The 16,117-nt window shown below is 45.2% G+C and overlaps 2 protein-coding genes across 6 annotated transcripts in view; one reads left to right on the forward strand and one right to left on the reverse strand.

The window, feature by feature from the left end:
• The window catches only part of DHX32 (DEAH-box helicase 32 (putative)), a 63,176-nt gene extending 48,792 nt beyond the window's left edge, over nt 1-14,384 (reverse strand). For 2 of the 5 annotated variants that reach the window (XM_072629034.1, XM_072629032.1), the window contains exon 1: nt 14,138-14,226. The gene's annotated coding sequence lies outside the window, so the exon portion shown is untranslated. Of the gene's footprint in view, nt 1-14,137 lie in introns of all 5 variants that reach the window. The other 3 variants (XM_072629033.1, XM_072629036.1, XM_072629035.1) reach the window with 3 other exon arrangements.
• A 101-nt stretch (nt 14,385-14,485) lies between these two features.
• FANK1 (fibronectin type III and ankyrin repeat domains 1) overlaps nt 14,486-16,117 on the forward strand; it is an 86,132-nt gene continuing 84,500 nt past the window's right edge. Inside the window, exon 1 of the mRNA XM_072629038.1 lies at nt 14,486-14,581. Within this exon, the coding sequence (XP_072485139.1) occupies nt 14,569-14,581 (13 nt within the window). The 5' untranslated portion in view covers nt 14,486-14,568. The remainder of the gene's footprint in view (nt 14,582-16,117) is intronic.

Genomic DNA, 16,117 nt, shown 5'->3' on the forward strand with positions numbered 1-16,117 from the left:
AGGTGCCACACACAGCTGAGAAATATGTCTAAGTATATGTATGATACCTTCTATTACCATTCAGTAATCACTAGATAGCTATCATATTTAACTTTTCTAAAGTTTTATTTGTCTCTAACTTTTCTTGTTTATCTTTTGGTAAGATTTATCTAGGTCTGAAAGAAGAATCTTCAACAATTTGTGCTTTCTATTTCTCAGTGTAATCTGATGATGTCATTTGGATGCCATATAGTAAGAATTAGCTAGTATTTATATAATACCTTGATTTGCAAGGCACTTCATGTGTGTTATCATATTTGACCCTCATCACAACCCTGGGAACAAGGAAAGGGAGGAAGAACAAGGTTAAAGTGACTATTTAGATTCATCTAATGTAGCCATCTCAAGCCGGATTCGAACTCAGTTTTTCCTTGACTCCAACACCATCACTCTATGCACTGTACTGGCTAGTTGCCTCTAAATATACATTAAGTATTGATGCAATATATTAAGTACTCATAATATTTGATTTTTAATGAAGCATAATGTAGTTTTCATGCATATCCCTTTTAACCATGTCTATTTTACTGTTGCTTTGTCTGATATCATGATCACTAACCATGCTCTTTTGATTTTGTCTGAAGCATATAATAAATTCTGCAAAAGTCTCTCATTTTAAAGAATTAATGAATAATTACTTATGCTTCAAGTGTGTTTCTTACAAATAGCATATTATTTGACTCTGCTTTGTAGTCTATGCTCCTATTCTCTTCCATTTTATGGGTTAATTCACCCCATTCACAGTCACCATTATGACTGTTCATTGTATATTTACATCCTTTAGAAATACTTATTCTTTTTCTTTACATCTCCCTCTTTATGAAGGAGAAGGAAAAAGAGAAGGCACCTGATCAACACTAGCTATTTATAACTGAAGTGATCTGTTCCTATTCCTCTGCATCTCTTCTCTTTGACAAGCGCAGACCCAATTTTTGGTCGGTCCTTCCTTCCTTCCTTCCTTCCTTCCTTCCTTCCTTCCTTCCTTCCTTCCTTCCTTCCTCCTTCCCTCCCTCCCTCTGAAATTGAAGTTTTCAACATATTATTCATCACCCTCCCCTATGATGATTTATGTAACAAAATCACTGGGGTCTGGAGTTGGAGGGGCTGGACTTGTGATGTAATCAACTGCTAGTAAGAAAATTTCCTGGGCTAGTGCAGGTACACAGCTTCTTTGCAACATATTGTCTTCAGAGAATTTGCCTGGGTCACTGAGAGGCTAAAAGACTTACCCAGGGTCAAACAGTCAGTTGGTATGTATCTAAGAGGGCACTTACACCCAGGTCTTCCTAACTCCAAGGCCAGCTCTTTATGCATTATGCCAAATATGCTGATTTTATTTAGAAGGTCTTAACTGAATCCTTCATAGAATGTTTCTGTCTTAATATTCTCTGTAACAGATGTTGGAACATAAGCTGTAATTATCTTCATGATGGCCCTGATGTATATCTTTATCATTTACTGTGCAAGAACAGGCTCCTCCAAGTGTTCCATGAAATGCTTTTTTTGGTTGCCTTTAGATGCCCAATAAAGCTCCATTGGTGTTCAGTTGTGTCCCACTCTTCATGACCCCATTTGGGGTTTTCTTGGCAAAAATACTGAAGCAATTTGCCATTTTCTTCTCCAGCTCATTTGGCTGATAAGGAACTGAGGAAAACATGAATAAGGGTCACACAGCTAGTAAGCGTGTGAGGTCAGATTTGAACTCAGGAAGAGAAATCTTCCTGACTCCAGGCCTGGTGTCCTATCCTCTGCCACCTAGTTACCTGATAAAGCTCTACCAACTCCTTTATATGTCCTTCCAAAAAGGACCTAGAAAATATCCTCTCATTTAGCTGCCACTGACTTCTGTCTTCTGCTCTTATTTAGATCAAGATGGAAAGGATTTAGTTCTACCAATAGTAGGGTCCCTTCACAAGGATCTCACCCTTGGAGCACCTAGGACTAAATTTATGTTATAGATAGTCTGAAAATGGTGATTCTGGGCACTGTGTGTCCCTGATACAGGCCAGAATTAGAGGCTTTTAAATTTTTCTTTGTTTCAGGGGTTGCTGTGACTTCAGCCTGGATCACAAGATGGCCAGCTTCCATTAACTAGAATGATTCTTGGAGAGTAGCCCTAGTCAAGGTCTGCATGTAAGTGGTCTCTGACTTTTTTACATGTTTCAGAGGGTAGAACCAAAAACCTAACCCTTTCCTCTTTCCTTTTCTTCAACTGCACTGTGCAATTCCTCTGCAGGCTCCATTGTTCTCTACCATATGAGAAAATAAATGATTCTCCAAACTCACATTAAGGCAAGAAGATAAAGAGAATTTATTCACTTGACATAGTTTCATCCTAGTCCCCCCTGTAGCATGTCAACCTCAACTTTTGGACATATCAGATGGTTAATTCCTGAGCATTTATTAAGTTCTGCCTTGATGATACAAAAACAAAAGCAGCTTGCATTCAAATAGGAGAGGAAGAAACCATTTGCACATATGCAAAAAACACATACAAAGCAGATACCAGGTACAGTTTGGGGGGAAAGGCACTAGTAGCTGGGGAGATCAGAACAGACCACATGCCAAAGTGACATCTGACCTGAATCTGAGGAAGTTAGGGTTTCCAAGGGGCAGAGGTGAGAACAGAATAGGTTGGGTGACCCTGGGGAGGTGGGCTATCCTGTGTGAGGGACAGCAGGACAACCACTGTGGCTGTACCAGAGTCCAGGAGGAGATTCATGAAGAAGAGATGGAAAAGCAGATGAAGTTGTGATGAGGTTTAAATGCCAGTACAGCTCATATTTGGTCCTAGAAGGACCAGGGAACCATTGGAGTTTGAGAAAAGGATTGACAGTCAGGCCTGCACTTGGGGAAAGTCACTGGCAGCTGTGTGAAGGGATGGACTTGGAAAGAAGAGAAAAGAGAGGTTGACCAATTAGAAGCGGATCACAATGGGCCAGGCAAGAGGTGGGTGGAAATTGTGTAAGAGAAGAAGTTGTGATCACAGACATGAAAAGAGCTGGTAACTGATGTGTAGGAAGAGTCATGAGAAGGTTATGAACCTGGGTGATCAGAGAGACACATAAATACTTTAAGAGAAAAAGAAATATGCAAGAGGGATGGCTTTGGAAGGAAATGTGCCAATGTTGGAACTTTTAGAATCTCAAGGATATCCAGCTCAAAATCCAAGAGGTAATTAATTGGTAATGCTGAACTAGACTCCAGGAGAGAAGACTAAGCCTTCCCACCATAGTTAAGTCATCTCAGTATAGTTCTACAGAGACAGACATGAAAATGCACTAATACTGATAGAAATCTGAGTCATTTGTAGTGAGCAAGGAGGAGAGGGCTCAGAGGAGAACCTGGAGAGATGCCCAGGTAGGTGGAAGGACACAGGAGACTGAGAAGGAACAGTCAGAAAGGTAGGAGGGCCAAGAGATGAGGAAAGATCTAGAAGGGTGATCAACCACAGCAAAGGCTGCAGAGCTCATTAGACATAGTCCATACTTTTTTACTGAAATTTTACATGGACATTTTCTATTTCTTCTTCATTATTCCCTCCTGGTCTTTGTCAAGTAGTTAGGTAAAAAAGGCTAATTCTCCCCTCTTCAGTGCTAAAAACCTGAAGGACTAGGTTTTGCTCATTTTCATTAATTTCATTTCAGTGTTAATTCACTTCAATGATCAGGACACCATGCCAGACCTTGAGGATAAAAGTCACCAAGATGATCATAACAGCCAACATGAACAGGGCTCTATAATGTTAACAATGCATTTAACTCACAATACCCATGTAGAATGAACATTTTCCCTATTTTACAGAAGCCAAAAATGATTCTGATAGTTTTTACCACTTACTCAGGATCACACAGGATCTAAAAAAGGATACAGTCAATTTTCTGATAAAAAATGTGTACATTCTATCTTAAAAGAACTTAAAATTCAATAGAGGGATTTTGATAAAAATGAGAATGCAAGTATATAGGGCAATATAATGTTGCATATTGCATAGTGCACAAAACTCCAGGCCTGAAGTCCTCAAGAACATCTTCATGAGTTCAAATCCAGTTTTAGACACTTACTAGATGTGTGACCCTGGGCAAGTCACTTAACCCTGTTGGCTACAGTTTTCTAATCTGTAAAACAAGCTGGAGAAGGAAATGGCAACACCCAGCAGTATCTTTGCCAAGAAAACCCCAAATGGAGTCATGAACAGTTAGACACAACTGAAAAATGACTGAACAACAAACAAAAAGTGCAGATATAGAATTCTAAAATGAGCATGAGAGATTCAGAGAGGAAGAAAGAATTTCCATATAACTTCATGGAGAATTGTAGCACCTGGACTGAGACTTGAAGGATGTGGGATTTCAACAATCACTTTAATCAAACACATACACCAACAGAGAAAATATAAGCAGAGAAATAAAGATGCAAAGACAAGGCTTCCGTCTGACCATAAGTAATACATACATCATAGATCAAGAGACAGATCCAACTGTCTGACCATTACATACATACATAGTTACCTGAGAGAGAGAAGCACCAACACCTGAGTTTTCAAAGCTGGGGGTGGGGGGGGGGTTCCTTAACGGCTACCCAGAATCCTGTCTGGCCAAACAAACACTTCCAATAAATAAGCCCCAAAGTAAAACTTCACCTCCGAGTATTTATACACTTTTCAGAGCTGGAGGGCACAACCCTTGGACCCATTAACAGAAGGTATTGAGGCCTATTAATGGACTGGGAAGATCTTTAACTCTTCCACTTACCCACAATTAACCTTACATTAACATTACAGGGGTTAAGCAAACATTTTCTGCAAAGGGCTTGTTAGTAAATATTTTAGGTTTCACAAGCCAAGAAGCAAAATTGAGGATATTACAAATGCATTTATGTAACGAGGGAAAACAAAATTTTCACAAATTTTTTATTAATGAAATACAAAATATAATAAATGAGCACAATTATTATTATTTGGCAATATAGGCTTACTAATGAGAAGAATGGAATTCTTTCTGGGGGAAGGGACACTATTTTATTTAGGTTCAAAGTTAGCATTCCCTATATCAAAGTAGACTGAAAATGTTCTTCTGTTAATGCTGACCTGTAATGAGATTTTATGTATTTCATATCTGAAAATGTTTTTTCGAAAACATTCTTCTCCTCATTGGCTTTTTGAACCTCTTTTGCCAATTGAGTTAGCCTATTTTTCAAGGTGTTATTTTCTTCAGCATTTTTTTGGGTCTCCTTTAGCAGGGTGTTTACTTGTTTTTCATGCTTCGCTTGTATGTCCCTCATTGTTCTTCCCAGTTTTTCCTCCACCTCTCTAACTTGATTTTCAAAATCCTTTTTGAGCTCTTCCATGGCCTGAGCCCATTGAGTGGGCTGGGACACAGAAGCCTTGACTTCTGTGTCTTTCCCTGATGGTAAGCATTGTTCTTCCTCATCAGAAAGGAAGGGAGGAAATGCCTGTTCACCAAGAAAGTAACCTTCTATAGTCTTATTTCTTTTCCCTTTTCTGGGCATTTTCCCAGCCAGTGACTTGACTTCTGAATATTCTCTTCACCCCCACTTCGCCTCCAGATCCACCCAGCCAGCTCTTGGGGTCTGAGATTCAAATGCTGCTTCCCAGCCTCAGGGCTTTTGGGCGGAGGCAGGGCTGCTATTCAGTGTGAGATTAAGTTCAGGTGCTCAGGTGGGGGCAGGGCCGCCTCACGTGCTCAGTTCCCTGAGGGGGTTTATGCAGAGACCTTCAACAATGGATCCAGGCTCCTGCCTGCTTGGGGAGCCCTGGTCTGCTCCTGCCTCCGCTGCTGCCTCCCGAGGGGGCCTGAGTTATGGGGTCACCTTACTCCCCTCTCAACCCACCAAAGAGACTCTCTCACTGACCCTTGTCACCTGTGGGTGGAGGGACCCACGCGACCGCTGGAGATCCCGTCCCTGAAGCCTGCTGGGATCTGCTCCTCTCGGCAGGGCTGGGCTCCGGGTCCACAGTGCGAAGGACCTTTGAGAGAGGTTTGCAGGGCTCTCTGGAACAGAAATCTCCTCCACTCCACCGTTCTGTGGCCTCTGCTGCTCCAGAATTCACCAGTTCTTTTTTACAGATGTTCTATGGGCTGTGGGTTCGGAGCTAGCGTATATGCATCTTTCTACTCTGCCATCTTGGCTCCGCCTCCCTGAAAATGTTTTTTCACACAGACAGGTAGCACCAAATACTGTTCCCAGTTCACTAACATTTGATTTTAATTGAGTATATTAGCACTTTTAATAGGATTCTATTAGATTTTTCTTTTGCCATTTATTTTTTTTAAAAGTATGTCACCCTATTACCCATTCATTACTTCCAACTGAAGTATGGATTTTGAAATATGGACATTTCTTTTGCACTTATATTGAGGTGCAAAAAGTGCTCCTGGAACTGTCATTTCAGCCTGTGTGCTTCCAAGTGATATGGGAATGAACACCTTACTCCTTGCCTTAATCTCTGAAAGACCAGGAGGTGTCCAAAGCAGCCTGATGGGTCTTGGGATTCAAATGTTAGCTGTTGTCAAATGGAAGTAACCACATTCTATGTTTTGTACAGAAGCAGTTTGCATTGCAATTTTAGGTTGAATTCATTCACAAACATTCTCAAGTCTGCAGCAAAAGCTGATTTCCAAAGCCATGTAGGGTTTCTTAGACAAACACTTGCTGAGAATGATCTTTCTTGTTCAGAAAAATTTCAATCCCACCTCTGAGCTCAAAAAAAAAAATCCTCATCAAATATTTTTTCTTCTTCCTTTCTTGTTCTGACATGATATGCACTAGTATGAAAAACAGCAGGGCCCTGAGTACAGAACTCAGAATGATGCTGAATTATCTGAATTCTGCCTCTTGGCCTGCAAAACCAAAAAGCAACCACTAACTGTGCTGCTGTCACATGAACTTGTAAACAAATAGTGTGGCTGTGTCCCAGCTCCATCCCTGGTCTAGAGAGGGGAGGAGAAGACAAGAGATGAGAAACACTCAGCTGGCCAACTTGCCAGGTAGAGTTGTGCACAATGAGGCTGGGAAGGCATGGGGTGGTGGGGGCCCTGAAGGCCATATTCAAGACTGTAGGAAATAAGGAACCACTAATTGGTTCCACTGCTTAGTGCTACACAGGTAGCCAAAGATCTGAAGCACGAAGTCAGTGAGAGAAGGTCTAGGGGAGAAGTAGAGGTAGAGGATCTGAAAACCAGGGGACTATAGATGGGGATATGAAGGTGAGATCCACAGGACATGGTGGGATAGAAGGGGTTAGGGAGGAGGTGGCTCTCTGGTTCTGTGCCTTTGTTACAGAGGAAGCCCTTCCAGGGGATTCTCTGTGAGCAACCACTCCCAGTAATGGGCAAGAAGCTCCTCAGGGTGATGGGGACAGCTGGACATTAGTGTAGCAGTTGCTTTTTTCTGGAGCAGCTGGGGCAAAGCTGGTTTCCGGATTTGTGACATCACAGTAGAAAATCAGACTCAACCTCAGAGCTGGAAGGAATCTCAGAGGCAATGACTTACTCGACTCTATCCCTGAATAAGATTTCCCATTGGCACAACATAACCAGTTTATGCCTGAGGCCCTGGGGGGAGGAAGGGACACAGATACTACCTGGTAGTTGGCCCATTTTACTTTGGGATAATCTGAATCACTAGAAATCTTTCACCTCAATGGAGTTGAGATGCTTCTCTGAGTTTCTCCACTGCCCCTACTTCTTTCCTCTGGGGCCAAAGAAGAAATATTTTGATTCCTGTCCCACGGGATAACTGTGCACATATTTAAACACAACTAGCACTGCATTTCACACTCAAGCTATCATCCTATGCCTTTTCTACTTTTCTCAGTTATATTCCTAGAAAAAGCTGGCTATGTTCATTGACTCTACTTTCTCTCATTTCATTCACTCTCCAATCCTTTGCAATCCAACTTTGGACAACATCACTTAAGGGAAACTGCTGTCTCTAAAGTTACCATCAACCTCTTAATTGCTAAGTCTGCTGGTCTTCTCTCTCTTCATCCTTCTTGACCTAATGGTTGCAAAACTGCTGCCCACTTTCTCCTCCTGGACAGTCTTTCCTCTTTGGGTTTTTGTGACTCTTTCTCCTAGGTTTCCGTCTTGCCTGACCCCACCTTCTCAGTATCCTCCTGGCTTATCATCCAAAACACATGCCCTAAGCGTGGTTTTTCCACTTTTCTCTTCTCCTTCTACCTCCCAGGTGTTAAACTACCATGACTGTGGAGATTTCTCATTTCTCTCTTTGTCCCTCCCTCTGTGTCCCCCTCTCTGTATTGTATCAATTGCTTGCTGGACATTTCAAAGAGAAAGATGTCTCAAAAACGTCTCTCAGTATGTCCAAAAGAGAGCTCATCCTCTTTAATCCCAACCTTGTAGGCCTTCCAAAGGGTATAGAGACCACTAGGTGGCACAGCAGATAGTGTGCTGGCCCTAGGATCAGGAGGATCTAAGTTCAAATTTGGCCTTAGATACTTCCTAAACTGTGTAACCCTGGGCAGGTCACTTAATCCTTGTTTAATTCAATCTCTTACTTTCCAAGATTGTTGTGATAATTAAATAAAGTAAAGCACTTTAGCACAGTGCATGGAATAACACAGTAGGTATCTAATAAACTCTGTCTGTCTCTTCTGAAATGCTGGAGTCTGAAAAACCTAAGTTCAAATTCAGATTCAGACACTTACTAGTTATGTGACTTGGAAAAATCACTTAATCTTTTTGCCTCAGTTTCTTCAACTGAAAAATGGGTATAATAATAGCTCCTCCTTCCCAGGATTGTTGAGGATTAAATAAGGTAATATTTGTAAGTTCTTAGAACTGTGCCTAACACATAGTAGGCGTTTAGTGAATGCATGTTCCCCTCCCTTCCTACTTCTCTCAAAGATATCACCATTCTTCTCTCAGATTCATAACCTTAGTATTATCTTTGATTCCTCACACTCCCTCTGCCCCCATATCCAATCAAACCTTGCATTTCTACCTCCACACCTCTTGCATTTGACCCCCTTAAGTATATTTGCACAGATACCACCTCAGTTCAGTCCTTCATCACTCCCTACCTAAATTATTCCAATAGTTTACTAATTGGTTCTCTGCCTCAAGTCTCTCCCTCTTGTACTCTGTGACCCAGCTTTCTCTTCCTCACATTGGACACTTCGTCTTTCATTTCCAAGTTCTCATACTGGCCTTCTCCCATGCCAGAAATGCATCCTCCTACTTTTAAAGTGTTACTCTTCCTTTATCATTTTTTAAAAAATTCCATTTAATGTTGGTTTCAGTCCCAAATTCTCTCTTCCCCCAATTCCACTTGTTGGGAAGCAAACAGAACAAAACCCATTACAAATATGTGTATTCATGCAAAACAAATTCCAGTATTACCTTTAGCTCTCCCCACTCCCAAAATAAAAATAAAGAATGAGAAGAAAATATGTTTCAATTTGTGCTGAGTCCATCAGTTTTCTATCTGGAGTTGGATTGTCCATTTCCTCATGAGTCCTTTGGATTGGGGTTGGTAATTGTGCTCATCAATTACCAAGTCTTTCAGAGGTTAAGTTTCTTTACAAGGAAGAACAATAACCACAATTGTTACTGTGCCAATTGCTCTCCTGTTCTGACCACTTCACCTTGCATCAGTTCAAATACGTCTTCCAAGTATTCCTAGGAATGATTCCTTTCATCATTTCTTAAAGCACAATAGTATTCCAGATCATCATTTGTTCAGCCATTCCCCAAAGGGAAATCCCCTCTTTTTTTTTTCCACTACAATGATCCTTTTCCTCTTTCTTTGATCTCTTTGGGATATAGACCTAGTAGCAGTGTCACTGGGTCAAAAAATTTGATAGCTTCTGTGGCAGAGCTCCAAATTGTTTTCTAGAATGGTTAGATCAGTTCATAGCTCTACCAAAAATGCATTAGTGTGCCTGTTTTCCCACTTCCCATCCAGCATTTGTCCTTTTCCTTTTTTTTAATCTTAGCCAATCTGATGGCTGTGAAGTGGTACCTCAGAGTTGTTTTAATTTGCACTTCTCTAATCATTAGTGATTTAGAGCATTTTTATATAGCTTTAATAGCTTATATTTCTTTCTCTGAAAACTGCCTGTTCAGGTCCTTTGGCTATGAAAATTGGGGAATGGCTCTTTTTCTTGTAAATTTCACTCAGTTCCCTATATAGCTTAGAAACAAGACTTTTCTCAGAGAAACTTTTTGCAAAGTTTCCCTTCTCTCCATCTCCCATTTCCTGCTTTTCTTCTAATTTTGGCTGCAATGATTTTGTTTGTAACTAAAGTTACTCATTTTACCTCGTGATTCCCAACCCTGACCCCTTCCTGTTTGGTCATGAACTCTTCCCCACAGATTTGAAATGTAATTTCTTTCCTGCTCCACTATTCTTTTAAAGATGATCACTCTGTGTCTAAATCATGCATCCATTCTGAGGTTATCCTGATATTAGGAGTGAGATGTTGGTTTATACCTACTTCTGTCAGCTGGATCTTGGGTTTATTAATCACAAGGTTTCTGTGATTACTTGCTTCTGGATATTTACTTGCTTCTGGATATTCTGTATGTTCTACTGTTCTCTTCTACTGCTCAACCTATTTCTCACCCAGTATTGAACTGTTTTGATGCTTTTAGTGTTGTAGTATAGTTTGAGATCTGATACTTTGGCCCCTTTCCTTACTTGTTTTTTCTTCATTGACTCCCTTGATATTATTGACCTTTTGTTCCTTCGGATGAATTTTGTTACTGTTTTTCTGGCTCCATAAAGCAATTTCTTTTTTGACTGATGTATGGCATTAAATAAATAATTTGAGCAGTATTATCACATTTATCATTTTGGCTTGACCTACCCATGCATTTCTTCTTTAAATAAGCCCTTCAGAAACTATCCTCTTCATGAAGCCTTTTTTGATTTCCTTCCTTTCTAAACTACCTTGTATTTAACACTTGTATTTATTTGCTTTATTCTCTTTGTATTGATCTATAGATTTTTCATATCAGCCCCTACTAGGATGAGAGGACAGTTTATTTTCCTCTTTCTATTTATCATCTCAGCACCCAGCACACTACCAGGCACACCCATGACACTTAGGGAATGTTTATTTCTTGATTTTTTCATATATGTCTTTATGCAAACCATTGAGAAGCACATTTTCACACTAGCACAGGGCCACAGACAAGTCCTGGTGACATTTCATTAGAAACCACCTTTTCCAGGACACCAGGCCATCTGTGACTAATGCACATTCATCCACTTCCAAATCTCTCTGTTTAGCTTAAGTAGAAGATACAAACAAAATCTCCACCTGTTGAAGGCAATCCTAACATTATCCAGACAAATTCTGAGGTTTTGTTAAAGGACTCTGAGACATGGCAGCCACACCTTTGCTCATTTCACATTATGTATTATGAAGAAGAAAGGCAGAGAACATAGAACCAAAAAATCCTCAAGAGGCTCCTAGGACCTTCACCACTATCTGAAATAAAAAACAATGTGAAAACCTCTACTTGGTTTGATATATTTCTAACTTAGGACTCTTTTCCTCCATATATTCTCCAAAACATTTTCCTTAAAAATGGGATTATGTTTACCTAGCCTCAAGCAGACACTTTAGCCTTTCCCTTCCACCTCTTTAGGATGCACTTTTCCCATGGTATTATTTCTCCTACATTAAAAAGTTTGTACACAATCTCCTTCATTCTGATGGCAAACAGAATACTGCCTCATGCCAACTTTGGAAATTCCTCATGAGCTCCAAGCCTGTTCTCTCTCCTTCCAGGACCTGTGATGTCACTGGTGCTAAGGCTTCCTCCCTGATGCAGCAGATGGTCCCTGAGGGTGGCTGTGGCCATGCCAATCACCTCCCAGCACTGGCCTGGGAATGAGCTGATGATTGGGCTCAGTTGGTTGTCAGACAACACATGTGACCCCCAGCTGCCATGATGCCCTGCCAGCTGGGCAAGATCAGCCAGTTCAAGGACACGGGGTCACTTGGATCCAAGAAGAAGGCAGCAGAGGACGATGTCAGCACCAGAAGGTTCTGTCTGTTTGTAGTCCTATGGTCTCATACACATTAATATTTCAGTCTACCGATGAGAGCAGCTGAATGCTCATTCCTCATTCCAGGAATATGTTTACTGATCATACACATTAGGATTTCATTAGTCTAACTCGCTAAAGCCCCCCTAGCCACTCTTTCCCATACCAATAAACACCCCTACATTATTACCCTTTACATGGGAAGCAAATGTTTATGACTGACTTCTCTAACTATGTGGACCCAAAGATCGACCTGGAAGTATCCTTAATACTGTGGCAGCTGGAAGGTGGGAGGTTCTTGTGCCTATGCCTTTAGAGGTGGCCTCCAAGATCTGCTGGGGCTTGTCTCTCTGAAATGAACTAGCAGGCCTGGGGCAAGGACTGAGAGCATCTTTCCTTTGGCCCTTACAGACGAGCAGGACACCCCACCAACAGTATCACAGGCACAGCCTTTGAGAAGCCAGTATCATCTCCATGCTATGACCAAGGCTTCAGAGGTGAAGGTCAGAAACCATGATCTCAGATCAATTTGGGAAAGAACAAAAAAACGCCTAAGAGGAAGTGGATAATCATGAAAATCAAGAAGAAAGCAGAGCATCTTGTTGCCTTTGGGTTCAAGTCAACTGACCCAGCTAGACCACAGCTGGAGAAAAACATTTCTATCACAAAGGTTTGTAAAGCAATTTGCATACATGATCTCAATGGAGTGAGTCCTGCAGGAATCCCCATTTCACAGATGAGGAAACTGAGGCTCAAAGAAGGTAGGCCCTTTGCCCAAGGTGCTGTCCCAGTCAGTACCCATCAGGTCTTCCTGACTCCACCCTACCTGAAAGAAATCTGTGAATCAGTGAATTCTGAAAAAGAAGCAGGGGATGGGAGGACCACAAATGCTGTCATTTTCAGAAAAGGGAGGAGGATGGAATCTGCAGGCTGGAGGCCAGGGCTTCACTTCCATTCCTGACCAAACCTTTAGAAAAGGAAGCGGCACACACCAAGAGCTAGATAGGTCTTCATGAACAATTAGTGTGCGGGCCTACGTTTGACAAGGCTGCCAACCAGCAGAGCCTGGGGATGCCACAAGGGGAGTCCGCCTGGATTCAGCAAAGCATCAGGGAAAAGCCAGGGGTCTGAGGAGTAACGTAAGGTAGGCCTGCAAGGACTAGCCACAAATGGTGGGGTGCCTGGATGGAGACCCGCCCGGGCTTTCAGCAGAGGGCACACAAGTGGAAGCTGAGACAACCACCAGACAGCCCTTAGGAGTAGATGGGGGAGGTGTGGATGGGCCAGCCTCGAGCTGGAGCCAAGGGGGGGGGCAGGGGCCCCGAGTTTGGGTCCAGTTCTTGATCCGCCTTGAGCATCCGGAGCTGGGGGATGTGGGGGCCTGCCCCCGGGCGGGGGGCGGCCTGGGCAGCCCTTTGATTTCGGGTCACACCCAATGCTGTGCCCTGGGGCTACCGCCGTCCTAGGAGGGTCCCCCGGCTGGGGGAGGGGGCGAGGGCAGCCTGTGACCGGACATTGACTGGAGTGGGGCTGGGGCCCCCCAGGAAGGGCAGGGTCCGGCGGGGAGCCTCTGGAAGCGCTGGAGCATGAGGGGGAATTCCGGGGGGGAGCCGAAGGGGCCCCCAGACTGGAGCTCCCCGTCCCCGCCTGGCTCCTTTCAGACTTTACAGAGGAGGAAACTGAGGCAACTGAGGCAGGCCGGGCTGCCCCGCGGGGGGGGTTACCCCCAGCATCGCCCTCTCCAGGGGTCTCTCGGGTGCTCAGTTTGCCCATTAGGGGCCTGGGCCCGCGAGGCACGTGCCAGGCAGTCCCCCCCCCCCCCGGCCACGTGACTTGGCCTCAGGCTCCTGGGGGGGCTCAGGAGCCCCCCCCCCCGCTGCTGCCCCGGCTGGGGTCAGGTGACTTCTCTTTCTGAGCCTCAGTTTCCTCCCTGTGACCTGGACTCACTCTTTCCCCTCCCTGGCCTCAGTTTCCCCCTCTCTTTCCCCTCCCCCGACCTCAGTTTTCCCGCTTTTTGCCCTCTGCTCGCAGAGGGATCTCTAGGCGCCGTTACCTGGGGCTCCGGCTCCGGCTCCGGCTTCGGGGACGCGCTAGCGCACGCGCGCTCGCTCTCAGCCCGAGCGGGGTTCCAGGAGCGCACCCCACAACGGCCAAGCCGGGCGGCGGCGCATGGGCTCTGGCAGAGCGGCTCGCCGGCTGCGCGCGGTTTGGGCCCAGGCTCTCGCCGTCCGTCCGCCGGCCCTCACGCTCACTCAAGCGAGCTCGAAGCTAGCCCCGCCTCTCCCCCGAGGCCCCGCCTCTCCCCCGAGGCCCCGCCTCTCCCCCGAGGCCCCGCCTCTCCCCCGAGGCCCCGCCTCCCTCTCGAGGCCCCGTCCCCACCACGCCCCCTGGCGTTGCCAAGGCGACGAGCGAACGCGCTGCGGGGACACCTGGACTGGCTTGGAGACTGCAGGGCAGAGGCGAGGTCCCCTGGAGCAGCTGGACATGGATTCTCAAAGTAAGGGGGGGGGGTCTAGAAGACCGGGGGAGTGGGTGGCTGAGGTGAGCTTGCGGGCGCGCTAGGGCCCTGAAAACGATCCAGAGGGTCAGTGGACCCCCAGCCACCGGGCCAAGCGCCGTTAGGAGAGGCGGTCCAAGTCCCGGATGGCCGAGGCGACGGAGGCCCGTTGGACCCTGTCCCTCCAGCCCCGCAGGCGTCCGGGGGCGGCCCGGGGGGAGGCCAAGCCACTCGTGCTACTGATGGGGAAACTGAGGCAGGAGCGGAAAGGGATCGGGACGTGGCCCGGGTCCCTCCAGAGCCGGGCACCCTCGGAAAGCTGAGACTCGGGCTCCGGTTAGGGCACGGAGACCTGAGGGGACCCCAAAAGAGAGGGGGTTTCCTTCCTGGCGCCCCCCCCTTTCCCCCTCCCCCCCCCCGCAGCAGAGCCTTTACAGGTGTCAACACCTGAGCAGGTGCGCAGCCACCGCCCACCTGCTGCCCCGGGCTCTCCTGACCCGAAGTCGAAGAGGGCGGAGCCCGGGAGCTCGTGTGACAGACCCCCAGGACCCCGGACCTGCAGCCCCCCCCAAGAAACAGAAAACTGACCCTTGGCTCTCTGGGGGCCGGGCCATTCCTGGGGGGGGGGCGATGCTGCCACATATTCCTGAGCCAGCAGCCGTGTTGCAGGGACTTGGTGACACCCGCCATCGTGGCCTCACCTGCGGCCAAGCCGACAAAGTTACTTTGGGTGGGGAGCCGTGCCCTCTCTGGGCTGCCCTCCCCCCACAAGTCAAGGGAGCATCTCAGCTCCCCTGCTGTGAAATGGGTTCCTGTTGCCCAGGAGAAACCACAGACTGATAAGGCGCCTTCAGAGCGCCACCCTCAAGAAGGGGAGACCCAGCTGGAGAGCAGCCTCTGTCCAGTGCTAAGTAATGAGCCTAGTATTGGGAAGGAGACACAGGCTGTTCAAGATCACACTCGGATACTTGCTAGCTGTGTGACTCCGGGCAAGTCATTTAGCCCTTGTTTACCTCAGTTTACAACAGCCCATACCTCCCAGATTGTTGTGAAGATCAAATGAGACCATGTGTGGGATGCTTTCAGCCCAGTGTCTGGCACATGGTAGGCACTATCTAAGTGTTCGCTGTTACTACTTACTAGTAAAGGTGATAATAATTGGAAAGCACTTAATATAGGACCTGGCACACAGTAGGCATTATACAAATGCCCACTATTACTATCACTATTGTTATTATCGTTATTAAACACCTTGTGCACTGAAAACACTCAAGTCTTGGGATGGCTTCTTTGTTGATATTTCACAAAACATTTCTTTCTTTTTTTCTTCTTCTAAGTTTGCATTTTTGGTTCATTACTTTTTAAAAGGACTCTCACGCCACAGATTCTATGCAATTAAACATAAACAACGAGGCTCTGTCTTCCATTAATTTCTAGATTAATAACTAGTAGGTTGCCTGATGGTGGTGGAGAAGCCACACTTTGATCAGAAAGCATTTGATTGATTGGCAGAGGTGTGTAGGAAGGAGCAAACAC

This window comes from Notamacropus eugenii, chromosome 1, assembly GCF_028372415.1.
Source record: "Notamacropus eugenii isolate mMacEug1 chromosome 1, mMacEug1.pri_v2, whole genome shotgun sequence".
Classification (NCBI taxonomy): Eukaryota; Metazoa; Chordata; class Mammalia; order Diprotodontia; family Macropodidae; genus Notamacropus; species Notamacropus eugenii.